The 18,442-nt window shown below is 35.8% G+C and overlaps 2 protein-coding genes across 2 annotated transcripts in view; both read left to right on the plus strand.

The window, feature by feature from the left end:
* ifih1 (interferon induced with helicase C domain 1) overlaps positions 1-18,442 on the plus strand; it is a 751,550-nt gene that overhangs the window by 631,836 nt on the left and 101,272 nt on the right. The window lies entirely within an intron of this gene.
* Positions 1-18,442, plus strand: part of kcnh7b (potassium channel, voltage gated eag related subfamily H, member 7b) — a 190,028-nt gene that overhangs the window by 158,804 nt on the left and 12,782 nt on the right. The window contains 4 exon segments of the mRNA NM_001446944.1: positions 6,002-6,207; positions 6,285-6,369; positions 8,377-8,577; positions 15,181-15,325. Of these exon segments, the coding sequence (NP_001433873.1) occupies positions 6,002-6,207; positions 6,285-6,369; positions 8,377-8,577; positions 15,181-15,325 (637 nt within the window).

The following is an 18,442-nucleotide window of genomic DNA, read 5'->3' on the forward strand; positions in this document are numbered from 1 at the left end:
AAAAAGAGACTGAAAGGGGAGAAGCACAGCTTCATCTGGCAGAGAAACAACTGAATCTGACCAAACTGCAGCAAACCAAGGCCAATGACTTGAGATCCGCCTCCTAAAGGCCACGCTCAGACAAGCTGTTCTCTCCACATCAGATGAGGAAGTCTGAGATTATTGTGGAGTTTTTGACATTAACTCTTTTTTTTTATTTACATCTATATTTGAAACTTGTTATAAATAAACTTGTTATAAATATCCTCAATATACAGTGTTGTAGGTCTCAAATGAGCAGACTTTATTAATTTATTATTATTTATTATTATTATTATTATTTTAATAATTATTAAATTTTCTTAGTTTTCATTTCAAATAAATATCATATCCTGTTTGAGCACTAGTTATCCAGATTTAGTGATCCTGAAAAGTTCCAATCCAGATCAGATGGATCCAATCCGATGTTGCTTTGAAAAACTGGCTCAAAAATTAAGCTGGATTACGTGATCACGGATCGCAAAAACAGGATTACTAAATCCGGATCAATTTTATCCGGATTAAACCTTTTGAAAAACCGGGCCCAGAGTTTCATCTAGTTCGTATGTTTCATTTTTAACTTTCGACTTCTGTTTTAATGGGGTTTGAAACCACATGGCGAACGGAAAGAAAAACTTCTGCATTTCGTTACTCAGTGGTCCTTTAAGGTAATCAAAAAATGCTATTTTTACATGGTAGACTCTTAATAAGAGTATTATTTTAATCATATTAAAATCGAAGTATGGGGTAAATGCCAAAGCATGCTAATAAGACTTTTAATTTGCCAGTAACCTGGGTTAAGCGCTTCCGGCTAATTGAATGCCAATGCACAATCCGGTGCGTTTAAGGTCTGTTTCCTTTAAAATTAGCGATCCCCACTGGCTGAGTGATATCCGATTTAAAGTGGGTCTCAGATTGTACAAGAAGCACTGCATTAAATTACATTTCCCCCGCCATATCTTTATAATACGAGCATTTATTTTACCCCAGTATATTCAATGGAGCTTCTGCGTTAGTCTGCCGATTCTGAAGGGCGCGTGCGAGTAAACAGCTTTTTGTCTCATCTTACGCTTGAGCAACTAAATAATTGCTAAAGTTTATTTAACTGAATGTATTTTAATGACATTACAACATCGATGCTGTATAAGGAACCGTATAAAATGGAAAAAAGTTCACAATAACAGATCACCGGAAGTGTATCAGGATGGGAACAGCACTAGCTCGGCATATACCCTATTGGTGTCCATGTAAATGAAGTGCCAGATGACGTCGCGAGCTGTCAAAGTCAGCGCATTCCTCTTCCTTTCAGGACAAACCCTCCAATTATAGCATACCCAATTCACCTGTACCGCATGTCTTTGGGCTGTGGGGGAAACCAAAGCACCCGGAGGAAACCCACGCGAACGCAGGGAGAACATGCAAACTCCACGCAGAAATGCCAACTGAGCCGAGGCTCGAACCAGCGACCTTCTTATTATACAATTAATCAAATATATTTATATTCAATATAAATTGTAATAAAGTGTCATTTTAAATAACTCTGGATCGAAATTAAAATCCCATAGAGCCTCTAAGCCACAATAATGTGACACGAGTCACGTGACATAACCCACTGACTGGTAACTTTTGAATCTTTGATGCGACATCCATACTGAGTAACTCTGTGGGTCGAAAAGAACAAGAAGGCAGAAAAGGCAGGCAGTGGCGTCATTATCGCAAAGTATTTAAGATTTGTTCAAAAAGACATGAGGTTCTATAGGCTAACTGGCCGCATTAGTCGAGACGTCCTGTATATTTATTGACTTGTCCAGTACATGACCTCCCTTTCCCTATTTTTTACTTTTTTTTTTTTTTTTAAATAACTGTCCGACGAAGGCTTTAGTGGCAAGCGGAGTCCTCAACTGTCAGATGTGACTTCACAGCAAAAGGCGCTAATCCCATCATGTCTGTGTTTTTGAGGCTGTTTAGTCACTTCATTCGTTTGATTCTGATTGGATGTAAATCTGATTGCTCAAACCTCTTCAGACGGTGATCTGGGATGCATTCCAGATGAAACTGGATAGGTCTAATCAAATCTAATCATATAAACAATTATATTTATATTATTATATAAATAATATATAATAATGTAATTAATATATATTATATAATGATGTTATTATTATTTGCATTGTATTTAATGTGTTTTGAATGCAAATGCCACTTTATTTAAAGAATAAATAAAATAGTGTTGACTTATCATGCATGTTATGGATGTTTATTAAAAAGGTCCCACTTTATATTAAGTGTCCTTAACTACTGTGCACTTGAATCAAAAAATAAATACAATGTACTTACTGTGTTCCTAATGTATTTGAGAACACGTGGTGCTCTTGAGTTGGGATAGGGGTTGGGTTATAGACAAGTTTGGGGGTGTGGGTAGGTTTAAGGCTGAGTTAATGTATAGGGAATGGTCAGCAGTGTATTTACAAATGTAATTACAGATGTAATTACAGATGTAATTACATACATGTATTTAATCAAGCATAAGTACTCAATAAATACATGTATTTACACAATAAGTACATTGTAACAAACTATTAATTCCTGTGTAAGTACATATTAGTTAAGGCCACAATATAAAGTGGGACCATTAAAAACAAGTTATGTAATTTCAATTGTTCCGGACCTTTGACCATAATAAAAATTCAGATTTGGACCTTTTAATGTAGACATCGAGAACCCCTGATCTACTTTCTCTTGTACAGTTCAGCTCGGAGTAGGATTAGAGCAAAACTAGTATAGCGTGCTAAACACGACCATCTGCATCTCTGCCATTCAGATTCAGGCAATATTGCAATTAAACTTGACCTCATTCAAGTTGAACTGTCCGCTGTGCATTTCTGTGCATTCTGCTTTAGATGCCTGCATAACAGCTAATGTGTCTACAATAGTGTCCGCTTTCTTTTTTAATTCATTCAGCTAATCTCCAGGTCTGACGAGAGTACTTTTAGGTTATCTTAGCATAAATCATTGAATTGGATTAGACCGTTAGCATCTCGTTAATGGCCAAATCTGTGCCAATTTTACTATTTAAAGTTGGACTCTTCTGTCATTCAGCCATATCATAGTCAGCCGTATCATATAGTCATATCAGCCTAGAAAATAACGTTTCATTTTCCATTGGTCTTAGTATACAGAAGAGCCGACCTTAAAATAGGAAAATTATCAAAATTATTTTCCTGCAAGATGCTAATGGTCTAATCTGATTCAATGATCTGTGCTATATGGAGCCAGATCAGTCTCAAAAATAATACATGTCAGAAATAAAACTCTCTAAAATCCAGTTCGTAAATTCAAAACACAGTTAATCAATATTCAGTAGTATCTGGATGCAGCCTTTATGATGCAAGCTGAAATTGCATAGCTCAGAGATGCAATATCAGACACATTGCACTCAATGGAGCTACAGTAGTGACGCCACTGTGAGGGATAGGGGTAGGGGTGGGGTTAGGTGAGCACATTCAAAAGAATTATATGCAGCTCAGAATGCATCTGTACTGAGTCTGCAGCCAGACCCCTCTAAAAATATTTGTAACTTTTACTTCTTAATTTACAATTTGTGTTTTGAATTTACAAATTGGAATCGTGCATTTATGAATTGTTTCGAATTTACGAATTAGTTTTGAAGTTACGAATTGGATTTGCATGTTTATGAAAGATGTATTGAATTTCAGAATGGGATTTGAGCATTTGTGAATTGCGTTTTGAATTTACAAATTGGATTCGCGTGTTTATGAATTGTGTTTTGAATTTATTACTTGAATTTGTGCATTTATTAATTAAATTTGCGCATTAATGAATAGTGTTTAGAATTTACGAATTAGATTTGTGCGTTTATGAATGGTGTTTTGAATTTAAGAATTGGATTTGTGCGTTTATGAATGGTGTTTTGAATTTAAGAATTGGATTTGTGCGTTTATGAATGGTGTTTTAAATTAACGAATTGGATTTAGACATTCATGAATTGTGTTTTGACTTTACAAATTGGACTTAAATTGGATTTGTGTGTTTTGAAGGATATTTTGAATTACTAATTTGATTTGCACAATTAATATGTGTTTTGAATTTATGAATTGGATTAACGCGTTTATAAAGGACGTTTTAAATTACTCATTGGATTTGCGCATTTACAAATTGCATTTAGAATTTATGAATTGGATTTGCATATTTATGATTCCTGTTTTAAATTTACAAATTGCAGTTTAAATTAATGAATTAGATTTGCTCGTTTATGAATGGTGTTTTGAATTTACGAATTGGATTTGCTTGTTTGTGTAGGATGCTTTGAATTACTAGTTGGATTTGCGCATTTAGAAATTGTGCTTTGAATTTATAAATTGGATTTGCGCAGTCATAAATTGTGTTTTCAATTTATAAATTGGATTTGCTTGTTTATGAAGGATGTTTTAAACTACTAATTTGATTTGCACATTTAGAAATTGTGTTACGAATTTACGAGTTGGATTTGCACATTTATGAATTGTGTTTTAAATTTACGCATTGTGTTTTGAATTTACGAATCGGAGGAGCAGTGGTGCAGTAGATAGTGCTGTCGCCTCACACCAAGAAGGTCGCTGGTTCAAGCCTAGGCTGGGTCAGTTGGTGTTTCTGTGTGGAGTTTGCATGTTCTCCCTGCGTTCGCGTGGGTTTCCTCCCAGTGCTCCAGTTTCCCCCCTGTCTAAAGACATGCGGTACAGGAGAATTGGGTATGCTAAAATTGTCCATAGTGTATGAGTGTGTGTGGATGTTTCCTAGAGATGGGTTGCAGCTGAAAGGGCATCCGCTGCTTAAAAACTTGCTGGATAAGTTGGTGGTTCATTCAGCGGTGGCGACCGCAGATTAATAAAGGGACTAAGCCGAAAAGAAAATGAATTCATGAAATGAATTTATGAACTGGATTTGCTTGTTTATGAAGGATGTTTTGAATTACTAGTTTGATTTGCACATTTATGAATCGTGTTTTAAATTTACAAATTGCATTTTAAATTTATGAATTGGATTTAAGCAGTCATGAATTGTGTTTTAAATTAATAAATTGGATTTGTGCATTTATAAATCGTGTTTCTAAATTTACAAATTGTGTTTTGATTTTCGAATTGGATTTGCATGTTCATGAAGGATGTTTTGAATTAACAATTGGATTTGCGCATTAATGAAGTGTGTTTTAAATTTATGAATTTGATTTGCACATTTCTGAATTGTGTAAATGTGAATTGTAAAATGTTTTAATTTTTGAGACTGATCTGGTTCCATAGTGCTAAGCTAAGCTAAAAGTACTCCACCAGACCCAAGGATTAGCTGAATGGATTCAAATATGGTAATACTCAACCGTTTAACTCTAGGGAAGCTGTAAAATTAGTTTATTTAAAAAACAAAAATAAAATAAAATAAAACAGTTGAGTGTTTCTTTAAGTCAAATAGCAATTCAAAACTTGTATTCTGATCTTTGCAAAGAATGTACAAAATAAAAAAAGGTTGTTTAGAAGGGAATTGGAGAAGGAATGAACAGTGTGCACTACCTGGCATGATTGATAATCTCAGCAGAGAGAGTGATCTGATAATCCTCAAGCACAGAATCTGGCCTCAGCTGACCGCGACTGACTGGACATGCTCAAAAACACACAGCCAACATCTGAAATCCCACACAGATACATACTTTCACATGCACACAGAGAAAACACAGCTGCCCTGACACGTCAGACATTTGCATTTCATTTGCCCAAACACACTCTTTCAGACTGGGGTATTGACAATGCATCATCTACTTTAAGATTGTAAATTATGGAGTCAATCCATGGTCTAAATGGACTCTTATATACTGTATTCTGGGGGGTGAATTAAGGTGCTCTATTTAAAATTATTATTGGGAATGCTGTTATATTTTAGAAATTAACAACAAACATTATTTGAGTTCATCTGAGCGTGTCCTCTTGTTCTGCAGGTAAGAATGATATATTTGGAGAGATGATCCACCTGTATGCGAAGCCCGGTAAGTCAAACGCAGACGTGCGAGCACTCAGTTACTGCGACCTGCACACCATCCAGAGAGAGGAGCTGCTGGAGGTGCTGGACATGTACCCCGAGTTCGCTGATTATTTCCTTACAAACCTGGAGCTTACCTTTAACCTGCGGGACGACAACACTAAGGTAGAAATCAGACCAAAGAAGAAGAATACATACTGTACAAAACATTAGACTTTATCACTGTGCTCACTTCTGTTCAGGCCACCTATTCACAGAGCAGTGATTCAGATGGAGAGGAAAACAAGAGTCGCAGGAAGATCTCCGTTAAGAGGAAATCATCACAGGGTACAATCTGTTCATTAAACACAGCTCATTTAGATTTTAATTTTAAAATGTTATTATATTGACTTATACTAACTGATATTTAACCAATATTTTACTGAATATGCCTTGATTTTAATCTATATTTACCCAATATTTTAGCCAATATACCCTAATTTTAACCGATATTTAACCAATATTTTACCCAATATATACTAAATTTAACCGATATTTAAAGAATATTTTACACAATATACCCTAATTTTAATCGATATTTAACCAATATTTTAGCCAATATACCCTAATTTTAACCGATATTTAACCAATATTTTACCCAATATATACTAAATTTAACCGATATTTAAAGAATATTTTACACAATACACCCTAATTTTAACCGATATTTAACCAATATTATACCCAATATACCCTAAATTTAACCAATATTTTACCCAACACACCCTAATTTTAACCGATATTTAACCAATATTTTACCCAATATACCCTAATTTTAACCGATATTTAACCAATATTTTACCCAATATATCCTAAATTTAACCAATATTTTACCCAACACACCCTAATTTTAACCGATATTTAACCAATATTATACCCAATATACCCTAAATTTAACCAATATTTTACCCAACACACCCTAATTTTAACCGATATTTAACCAATATTTTACCCAATATACCCTAATTTTAACCGATATTTAACCAATATTTTACCCAATATATACTAAATTTAACCGATATTTAAAGAATATTTTACACAATACACCCTAATTTTAACCGATATTTAACCAATATTATACCCAATATACCCTAAATTTAACCAATATTTTACCTAACACACCCTAATTTGAACCGATATTTAACCAATATTTAACTCAATATACCCTAATTTTGACCGATATTTAACCAATATTTTACCCAATATATCCTAAATTTAACCATTATTTACCCAATATTTTAAACAATACACCCTAATATAAACAGATAATTAACCAATATTTTATTCTATATACCCTAATTTTAACCGATATTTAACCAATATTTTACCCAATCCACCCTAATTTTAACTGATATTTAACCAATATTTTACCCAATATACCCTACTTTTACCGTTATTTAACCAATATTTTACTCTATATACCCTAATTTTTACCGATATTTTACCAATATTTTACCCAAGATACCCTAATTTTCACTGATATTTAACAGATATTTCCCCCAATGTATCATAATTTTAACCAATATTTTGGCCGATATTCTCTAATTTTAACCAATATTTTACCAATATTTTACCAAATATACCCTAATTTTAACTGATATTTAATAGATATTTTACCCAATGTACCCTAATTTTAACAGATATTTAACCGGTATACCCTAATTCCTAGTGCTGGGTTGCTGCTGGCAGGGCATCTGCTGCAAAAAACATATGCCAGGTTATTTGCCAGTTCATTCTGCTGTGGCAACCCCTGGTAAATCAGAAACTAAACCTAAGGAGAGTGAGGATATTTCTTTCCATTTAGACTCACACAGCTGTTTTAGATCTTGAAAATGCATACATTGTACACAACAATAATACATAGAATCATTTGACCTTAAACTATTTGTACTCGATACATTGATACATTTGCCTTAAAACATTTCAGACATTGTTAGTCCTTAAAAAAAACTGAATATATATATATATATATATATATATATATATATATATATATATATATATATATATATATAGTTTTTTTAAGGACTAACAATGTCTAAAATGTTTATATATATATATATATATATATATATATATATATATATATATATATATATATATATATATATATATATATATAATTTTTTTAAAACCGATATATCCTCATTTAAAAGTGTTTTTTTTTTTTCAAATTAGTGTCATGTTAGTCATAATCATTAGTGCGAACCAACACAATGATGATGGGCTGAAAACAAAATGTTATTGTGTTCCCGAACTCATGAATGTTTCATACTTGATCTTACGGTCCCGCAGGAGGAAGCCTGAGAGAAGCAGACAGTGAGAGCCGGAGGGAGCGTCGGGAGTCCCGTCTCAGTTCTAAGAGAAGCTCAGAGGAGCGTTCGGCCTCTAGAGACGAGCAGCAGAGGATCCTGGGAGCTGCCATCATGGAGGATCCACCTGTTCAGAGCTGCTGCAGTCCTGCCTGTGAAGACAAGGACAAACGCACATACGATGGTGAGGATTCAGGTTCCTCTTAACATCAATGACCAAACTGACTGTTTTTGTTGTCTGTTATGCAGTTTCTACAGCAAACATATGGTCACAAATACTGTTCAAGTATTATTATTAGTAGTAGTATTAATATTATTGAATTCTTTTTTCCATATATTTCGTGTATATGTTTTTTTTTTTTGTTTTTTTTCTGGAGAAAGTAAATTTTTTTTGTTTGGGCAAAAAAAAAAATCATACAAACAGACATCCATACATTTACAAATATAGTGGGTTGGACAATGAAACTAAAAGGCCAATACAGCATCAATATTGTCTGGGGAATGAAAGATACAAGTCCTGCACAGTGGCCAAAGGGATTTTGAGCCATTCTTCTTCAGAAAAGTGTCCAGGGGCCTTATGTACAAAGACTTGCACTGAATTAATACTAAAACATAGTGTACGGACAAAGCTTTAAATGCCAGTACGCAGCAAAAAAAAAAAAAAAAGATGTATATGTATGAAACACTGCGTACATGGAATCCTACGCATATTCTCTTTGCACATCTGAACTAACGTAAAAGTGAGCGCACGTGCACAAGCACAAAATTCAATTCAATTCAGCTTTATTTGTATAGCGCTTTTACAATGTAAATTGTGTCAAAGCAGCTTCACATAAATGGTCATAGTAACTGGATCAGGGTAGTTCAGTTTTTAGTGTTTAAGTTCAGTTCAGTTTAGCTCAGTTCAGTGTGGTTTAAAGTCATTACTGAGAGTCCAAACACTGAAGAGCAAATTCTTCGATGCGTAGCTCTACCGATCCTAAACCATGCAAGCCAGAGGCGACAGCGGAAAGGAAAAAAAAAAACTTTATCGATAGGAGAGTGAAGAAAAAAACCTTGAGAGAAACCAGACTCAGTTGGGCACGACCATTTTAATTTCTCCGCTGGCCAAAAGTCTTGTGCAGAGCTGCAGTCCCCTCCCTGTCTCCTCCCCCGTATGAATATGGTAATGACTCCACTTTGGCAAAACCAAACGAAAAAGCAATGGCAAAAGCAAGCAGGAAGAGAAACTTTGAACAGAATGTGAATTGGAGGCACTCCTATCGGAGGTAAACCAGAGAACAACTGTGTTATTTGCAAGTCCTCGGGAATTAATAACAAAAGGATAAAAATAGAGTGGGGGAGTTTAGCTGAGGTGGTTAATGCAATGGGGTCTGAACATCGCACTGTGAACGGATTAAAAAAGAAATGGTCCAATGTAAAGGTGCAGGTTAAGAGAAGAACATTGGCGGACCGTCAAAGTGTGGGCCAAACAGGCGGGGGAACAGGGGATGCTGAACTAACAGCCTTTGAGGAGAGAGCTGCCTCAATTGTAGGTGACACTTTACTGTCTGGAGTAGTATTGATGTATTAGAGAAACACTTTGTTAGGGCGGTATAGCAGCACCCCTCAGTTCTAATCAAGGCAGCTCCACCGGCATTTCAGCTGCCCGATGGCATTTGAGCATCACATATTATTTGCACATTTATTAAATGGAATTATTTCCGATTCAGGTATGCAAATTTGTCTTCAGATGGCGCCTTTATGGCAATATGCATGCAGTCGATCTCTCCGATTATATTGGGAAAACCTTAAATACCTGCAAGATATGCGAATGATCCTGTCCCATACAGCTGGCATTGCAAGGCTCAAACACAACTGGCTTAACCCCAAGCGGTCTGCCAGTTCCCTTTGGAAAGAACCTCTTGACAGGATACTTTGTTGGTGTGATACTTTGTAGCGTGCAATCTAACATAATTGCCTCTAGGAGTCACCAATGGAAATAAAACAAACGCACAGCAGAAATCCACGTACGCCCAGTGCCTAATTTGTGAATTGTGAGGTCCCGGAACAGATCAGGATTAGCCAGCCCAGTCACCAGACATGAACATTATTGAGCATGTCTGGGGTAAGATGAAGGAGGAGGCATTGAAGATGAATCCAAAGGATCTTGATGAACTCTGGGAGTCCTGCAAGAACACTTTCTTTGTCATTCCAGATGACTTTATCAATAATAATCAACTGGAGGTTATTATTTGTTGATAGGTGAAAAGACTTTTGTCATGTTTATGACCATAAGAAAACAGATGGCAACTGATTTGCTAACTATTTAAACTGGATATGGTCTGAGGAAAAACAAAGACTGGTTTTACGCCTAGATTTAAAGATCTGTAGCATCTGCCTGAGGCGAGAACATTATGTACCAGATAATTCTTGCCATTTAGACTGGCACACTTGTTTTAGTTCTTGAAAAGGCTTAACTTTCACACTAACATGATACATTGATAAATTGTACGTTCGCTCTAAAACATTTTAGACATCATTAGTCCATAAAACACTGCTCGACGGGGTATAAACGGAAAGCAGAGCTCAGACGCAAAAAAACAAAACAAAAAACAAGTATTGATCGAATCAGTCTGCTCCTAAATCCAGAGCTAAAGTATACGAAGAGAGAGAAAGAGAGAGAATAGTAAAACAGGGTCTTTCAGAAGCTTAAGGCCCAGTGCGGCCCGTTTTACAGGCTTTAGGAAAATACAGCGAGCAGCTCTTCTCTAACTCTCCTCAATGAGCACACAATGTTCCCTCCGGCCACAGACAAGCTGAATAATGCCCACCACACCCTGGAGAATGACCTCCACGTGCACAAACAAAAATAGGCAATCACGCAGTTATCATGGGATCGAAACAGAACGGAGATTCCAATAGAATCTTGCAGCTCTTTATCATTGGTCATTATCATTAAGTGGAATAGAAATATTTATAGAAACCTGTTGACCTACACATAATATTATTGTTGTTGTTTTACCGTATGTTTGAGAAAAAACAAGAATAATTGCCGACTCATATTAATCTTATTTTACATCTACAGAATCGTGAGAAAATTGTGATCTTTTTTTTAAGCAAAAAAAAATTGCGATTGTCATTTAGCCAGAATCATGCAGCTCTACTCGCAGGACGTTTGTTTGGAAAACTATTATAGAGTATTCACACAAAGAGAGCACGCATAGTTTGTGAATGGACTTGTGTGACTCTGATACAGTATGGGTCGCAGACTTGAGGCACGCGCAAGTTGGTTATTCAATTCAATTCAGCTTTATTTGTATAGCGCTTTTACAATGCAGATTGTGTCAAAGCAGCTTCACATAAATGGTCATAGTAACTGGATCAGGGTAGTTTAGTTTTTTGTGTTTAAGTTCAAACAATGAAGAGCAAATTCATTGATGTGTATCTCTACCAATCCTGAACCATGCAAGCCAGAGGCCACAGCGGAGAGGGAAAAAAAACTTCATCGATAGGCAAGTGAAGAAAAAAAACCTTGAGAGAACCAGACTTAGTTGGGCACGACCAATTTAATTTCTCTGCTGGCCAAAAGTCTTGTGCAGAGCTGCAGCCTCAGCGAAGACTCGTCTGTCCCAGGAGCGTCACTGTAATCAGTCTCATGCTCTCCACTCCCCCATGACCAGCGCAGCAGCTGCTCAGGATACGGCCTGGTCCCGGATATGGAAACCTTGGGATCATCTCGTCGCTGGTCTTGGATCCAATCAGTGACTCCACATAGTCTGAGGGCCTCGGGATGAGTTTACCCAGGTTTAAATGGAAAAAAAAAGAAAATAATTAGCGTAGCTGCTGTTTATAGTGTATATAAACGAGATGCAGAAACTTGTGTGGTTATTATAACCATCGTTACCTTTACATTTGCATAACTGTTTGCTTTATGCAAGAACGTGGTCCCAGTTGATGCGGAGTGGTTGGAAATTTAAGCCACAGTTACGTCTGTAATTAACAGCGAGTCTGTTTTTGTAGTTCGATAGCCTGTTCAATCACAGAAATCAGGAAATGCCAGTACTACTTTAATTTTAATATGTCATTTAATTATTGAATCAAATAATTATAGAATAATATTTAAGTTAATTTTATCTCGCGGCCCACCTGCAGGATTGCTGAGGCCCACTTGTGGACCGCTGCCCAGTTGAGAATCTAAGTTAAACAACTTTAATTTGTATTTAGTTGAACTTAATGTGCAAAAATAACTAAAGCAGACTTAAAATTTATAGAAATGTATTTTATTTCAGCTACTGTAGTGGCAACTTGTCTTATTTTTCATGATGTATTAAAAAAATGTGACTTGAAATTACTAAATGACAGTAAAAATGACTAATTTGAACTCTTTCCAACAGGAAAAAAAACACCAAAAATCAAGAATCCGTGATTAAATGCTGTCATGGCTTTGCAATCAAAATGTCATAATAATGAAAGTCAATGGGGCAAAAACAGCCCACAATATAACAAAAGGGTTGTACATTTGCCTACAGTTTTTGGAAATTTTCAAATCACTTTTCCAAAATATGTGTCAAAGTTTTCAGAGAGATGGGTTGCGGCTAGAAAAGCATCCGCTGTGTAAAAACGTGCTGGATAAGTTGGCGGTTCATTCCGCTGTGGCGACCCCAGATTAATAAAGGGACTAAGCAGAGAAGAAAATGAATGAATGAATAAATGAAAGAGTCAAAATAAGATTTGTCAGCAGAAATCATTACATTTGCTGAAACACAGAGAAGGTTGTGGCCAAATTAAGACTCAAAATCACCCCAGAGTGCATGAAAACACCCCTACAGCACACAAGGGTTCAAATAAAAACCTGTTGCACGTTTGAGCTGTCTGAAATGTCCCAGAATCCCTTGCGTTGGCCTCTCATCCATCTCTGCCCATCCATGAAGGAGTATGAGAGTAATTTCTCTGCTCTGCTCATTTGTGGTGTAAACAGGAGCAGGTGTGTGTGAGAGATAAACACTGGCTTTAGTGTCTCTATTAGTCCTGAGACAGCAATAAAACACCAGCTGACACCAAGACAGAGGCTTTTTACACACAATACAACAGAGCAAACTGGAAATAATACATGCAACTGATAATGTCATCTTGCAAAGTAAAGACAGATTATTTAACTTATTACATCAAATATATTATTATTATATGCCGCCCTGTATATTTTCCCCTAAATTTCTGTTTAACAAAAAGATTTTATCAAAACATTAAACATACTTTTAATAACTCTTTTCATGTCTTTGCCATGATGACAGCATATAATATTTGACTAGATGTTTTTTAAGATACTAGTGTTCAGCTTAGTGACATTTTTGACATAACTAGGTTAATTAGGCAAGTCATTGTATAACAGTGGTTTGTTCTGTAGACAATCCAAAACATATACTGTTTAAGGGGGGTAATAATTTTGACCTTAAAATAGTTTTTAAAAAAATGTAACTGCTTTTATTCTAGCCAAAATAAATCAAATAAGACTTTCTCCAGAAGAAAAAATATTAAAGGAAATACTGTTAAAAATTCATTGCTATGTTAAACATCATTTGGGAAGTATTTAAAAAAGAAAAAATAAATACATAAATAACAGGAGGGCGAATAATTTTCACTTTAACTATAAATTAGTATATATATATATATATATATATATATATATATATATATATATATATATATATATATATTTTATACATATATATATATATATATATATATATATATACATATATATATATATATATATATATATATATATATATATATATATATATATATATATATATATATATATATTTTTTTTTTTTTTTTTTATATATGCCATATTTTTAATAGGAAGCTATACAATATTATATTTGTGCTTATACGTTAGATTAGTCAGTACTGAAGCCAAATCTGGAGCTTATCTGACAAAATAACTTACGATAACGGACCAAAAACTAATACAGCCAAATTTATGTTAGAGAAAAATATTCAATACAAATCTGAAAAAAGAGGAAAAACTAAAAAAAACAGGAAACATTTTGATGAAATTTTGTAGTTTGTAATTTAATTTTTTGCAATATTTAATTTAATTTAATTGTATTAAATTAATTGTATTATCTTTTGATAAATATGTTTGTTAACATATGTTTGTAAATAAACCTGTTTTGTTTTAATGCACCAAAATCCATTGCCTATATTCATTGAGAAATGAAGAAAAATGTTCATTTCCAAAATGAGGTGTACTAAATTATGCTGAGCACTATGCATGCATGCATGCATGCACGCACGCACGCACGCACGCACGCACATATATATATATATTCTTTAAACTACTTTAAAAAATGAAAGCAGACATTTTACTTCCATGCCTCCATGTAACATCTGCCCTCCTGTTAAACATTTATTCTTTTACAAATATTTCTTAAGTGTTATTTAATGGAGTAAGGAAATACAGTACTTCATATTTTATCTTCTGGAGAAAGTCTTATTTGTTTTATTTCGGCCAGAATGAAAGCAGTATTCATCCCTTTTTAAAACCATTTTAAGGTCAAAATCATTAGCCCCTTAAGCATTATTTGTTTTCGATTGTCTACAGAACAAACCACTGTTATACAATGACTTGCCTACTTAATCTAACTCAACTAGTTAAGCCTTTAAATGTCACTTTAAACTGAATACTAGAATCTTGAAAAATATCTAGTCAAATATTATGTGCTGTCATCATGTCAAGGAGAAAAAAAAAATCAGTTACAGTATCAGAAATGGTGACGTGTGTGCTACTGGCCTGTTTCAGATCTGCAGGCTGGCAGATGGCTGTCTGAGAGTGTAAAAGCAGACACACAGGAGCGGTGCTGCGCTGAGGAGGAGGATCTGGACTGTGAAATCACATATGGAGAAGTGGAGAACAGACTGGACCAGCTGCAGGAACACCTGAGCAGGTAAAAACTCACATCAGACAAACACACACCTGCCCGATGACAATGAACAATGGCAACACAAACCTATAACAGCACATTTCTATAGTAATGCAAGTTACTTTCTGGGGCTGCACGATATTGGAAAAATCCCCCTAAAAAAAATCTGCAATACATAATGCGATATGAATACAATTTCACCAGATAACTTAAATACGCTACCTGATAAAAGTCTTGTCGTTGATCCCAGATGTAAGTGCAACAAAAAATAACTTGACTTCTAGTTGATCATTTGCAAAAGCGACAGGTTTTCAGATGAATCATCTGTTGAACTGCATCCCAATCATCACAAATACTGCAGAAGACCTACTGGAACCCACATAAACCCAAGACTCTCACATAAATCAGTCAAGTTTGGTGAAGGAAAAATCATGGTTTGGAGTTACATTCAGTATGGGGGCGTGTGAGAGATCTGCAGAGTGGATGGCAACATCTACAGCCTGAGGTATCAAGACATTTGTGCAGCTCATTACATTACAAACCACAGGAGAGGGCAAATTCTTCAGCAGGATAGCGCTCCTTCTCATACTTCAGCCTCCACATTAAAGTTCCTGGAAGCAAAGAAGGTCAAGCTGCTCCAGGATTGGCCAGCCCAGTCACCAGACATGAACATTATAGAGAATGTTTGAGGTAAGATGAAGGAGGAGGCATTGAAGATGAATCCAAAGAGTCTTGATGAATTCTGACTTTGTATTCTATACTGAACATTATTTCTGTTCAGTGACAAGACTTTTGTCTTAGCTTTTGTCTGTCCTAATGAAATAATTTAAAATTAAGGCATGATCATATTTTACTGTGGTAAAATAAGTGTAATCTAGAGGCCTTTGCCTTTCATATAAGCCACTTCTGATACCAAATGATCAACTAGAAGTCAAATGTTTATTAGTTGTTCCTTAAACTTGGATAGGCGACAAGACTTTTGTCAAGTAGCGCAGCTCAATTTGAAAAGAACTGATCATTTTAGATTGACTGGGGGGAATTTGTAAATGGGTAAATCAAACTTAAAATGTAATAAACAATCTACAAGCAGGCGACGAAGTGGCGCAGTAGGTAGTGCTGTCGCCTCACAGCAAGAACCTCGGCTCAGTTGGCGTTTCTGTGTGGAGTTTGCATGTTCTCTCTGCATCCGTGTGGGTTTCCTCCGGGTGCTCCGGTTTCCCCCACAGTCCAAAGACATGCAGTACAGGTGAATTGGGTAGGCTAAATTGTCCATATTGTGTGTCTGTGTGTCTGTGTGTGTGTGTGTGTGTGTATGTGTGTGTGTGTGTGTGTGTGTGTGTGTGTGGGTGGATGTTTCCCAGAGATGGGTTGCAGCTGGAAAGGCCGGTGAAAGTGGTTGAGATCAAATGTGTGAAAATGAAAACAAACGAGAAGCGTTTTAAAGGGGGCGGGGCATGCCAGATACTAGAAAGCATTTGATTGGTCAGGAGATTTGATTAGAAACTCAGGGCGCACTCACACTATACTATCCGAACCGTGCTCAGGCCCGTTTCCCGGATCGTTTGAGAAATGTGCACTCTCAATCGGGCTCAGGTGTGGTTCAGTTGGCTGGCCGACTTTGTAACAAAATCCTGTTATAACAAGAAAACACCTTTTATAACAATATTAAGTGGGAAAAAAATAATAGCCTATAGTAGGCTAGCCTGTGTGTGGCAGCATTGCGTTACCGAGAATGAGTCGGTCTATCTGGTTTCAGAATATAAAAAGCAAGCTTGTATTTGTTTTTGTTTTCTGGTGATTTTATTTTTGTTGTTTGAAATTAAAAAATGAAAGTCAAATGATTTTTTAATTTTGTTTTTTCGTTTTTCACCATTAAAAAAAAAAGAGCCGTTTTTTTTTTTTTTTTTAATTCAAAAACGAAAATGAAAAAATGGCTCGTTTTTCGTTTTTTAATATCCGTTTCTAAAATGAAAATCCAGTGACCAAAAGAGACACGGACCATACGCCCTAAAGTATGAGGTGATGTGGTGATGTGAAAAAAAAAAAAAAAACAATTGTTGATCCATTTAGGCTGAAGTGACAAACTGAAAGCAAGAAAACACTTGTTTTCATTAGCGAGAGGAGGACGAGTCTCCTCCGGTACATTACACTGTGTTTCCAGGGCATCTGTGCACTAAAACAATTTACACTAACCAAACGCGTACCCGCAATAAACATTACTAAACTAAACATTGCTTGTGGCTATCATTCACATGCACATGAAAATTAGCCTCAGCTGACAAAACAATTTTAGATAACAGCAGTTGAATACACACACGCACACACACACAGGAGCAGCAGGGTGAGCAGAATCGCAGCAGGTGGTATTTTTAGCTGCAGTACTGGCTTAGACAGAAAGACGCATCAGGCAGCAAAAAGCCTGTATCAGCTGAGCTCCATATCACACACATCTTACAGAACACAATCTGATGAAGCCTGACAAGCACACAGAAACAATTCAACATTCGATAATCATTTAAGATGACGCCTATTTTTGCAAGTACTATTATGGTAAATATGTATATTTTTAAATGGATATTTTGTATATTGTGAGTGTTACACTCACCGGCCACTTTATTAGGTACACCTTACCAGCATAGGGTTAGACTCTCTTTTGTCTTCAGAACTGCCTTAATCCTTGAGATTTTGGTCCATGTTGACATGATAGCATCACGCAGTTGCTGCAGATTTGTCAGCTACACATCCATGATGCAAATATCTCCTTCCACCACATCCCAAATGTGCTCTATTGGATTGAGTTCTGGTGACTGTGGAGGCCATTTGAGTACAGTGAACTCATTGTTCAAGAGACCAGTCTGGGATGATTCGCGCTTTATGACATGGCCGGTTATCCTGCTGGAAGTAGCCATCAGACAGTGGGTACACTGTGGTCATAAAGGGATGACATGGTCAGCAACAATACTCAGGTACACCTCTTTTTCGGACCATTTTCTGTTAAACCTAGAGGTGGTTGTGCGTGAAAATCCCAGTAGATCAGCAGTTTCTGAAATACTCAAATCACCTTTCTTCCCCATTCTGATGCTCAGATTGAACTGTAGCAGATTGTCTTGACCATGTCTACTTGCCAAAATGCATTGAGTT

The sequence above is a fragment of the Danio rerio genome, chromosome 9 (assembly GCF_052040795.2).
Source record: "Danio rerio strain M-AB ecotype USA chromosome 9, GRCz13ab, whole genome shotgun sequence".
NCBI classification, from domain to species: Eukaryota; Metazoa; Chordata; class Actinopteri; order Cypriniformes; family Danionidae; genus Danio; species Danio rerio.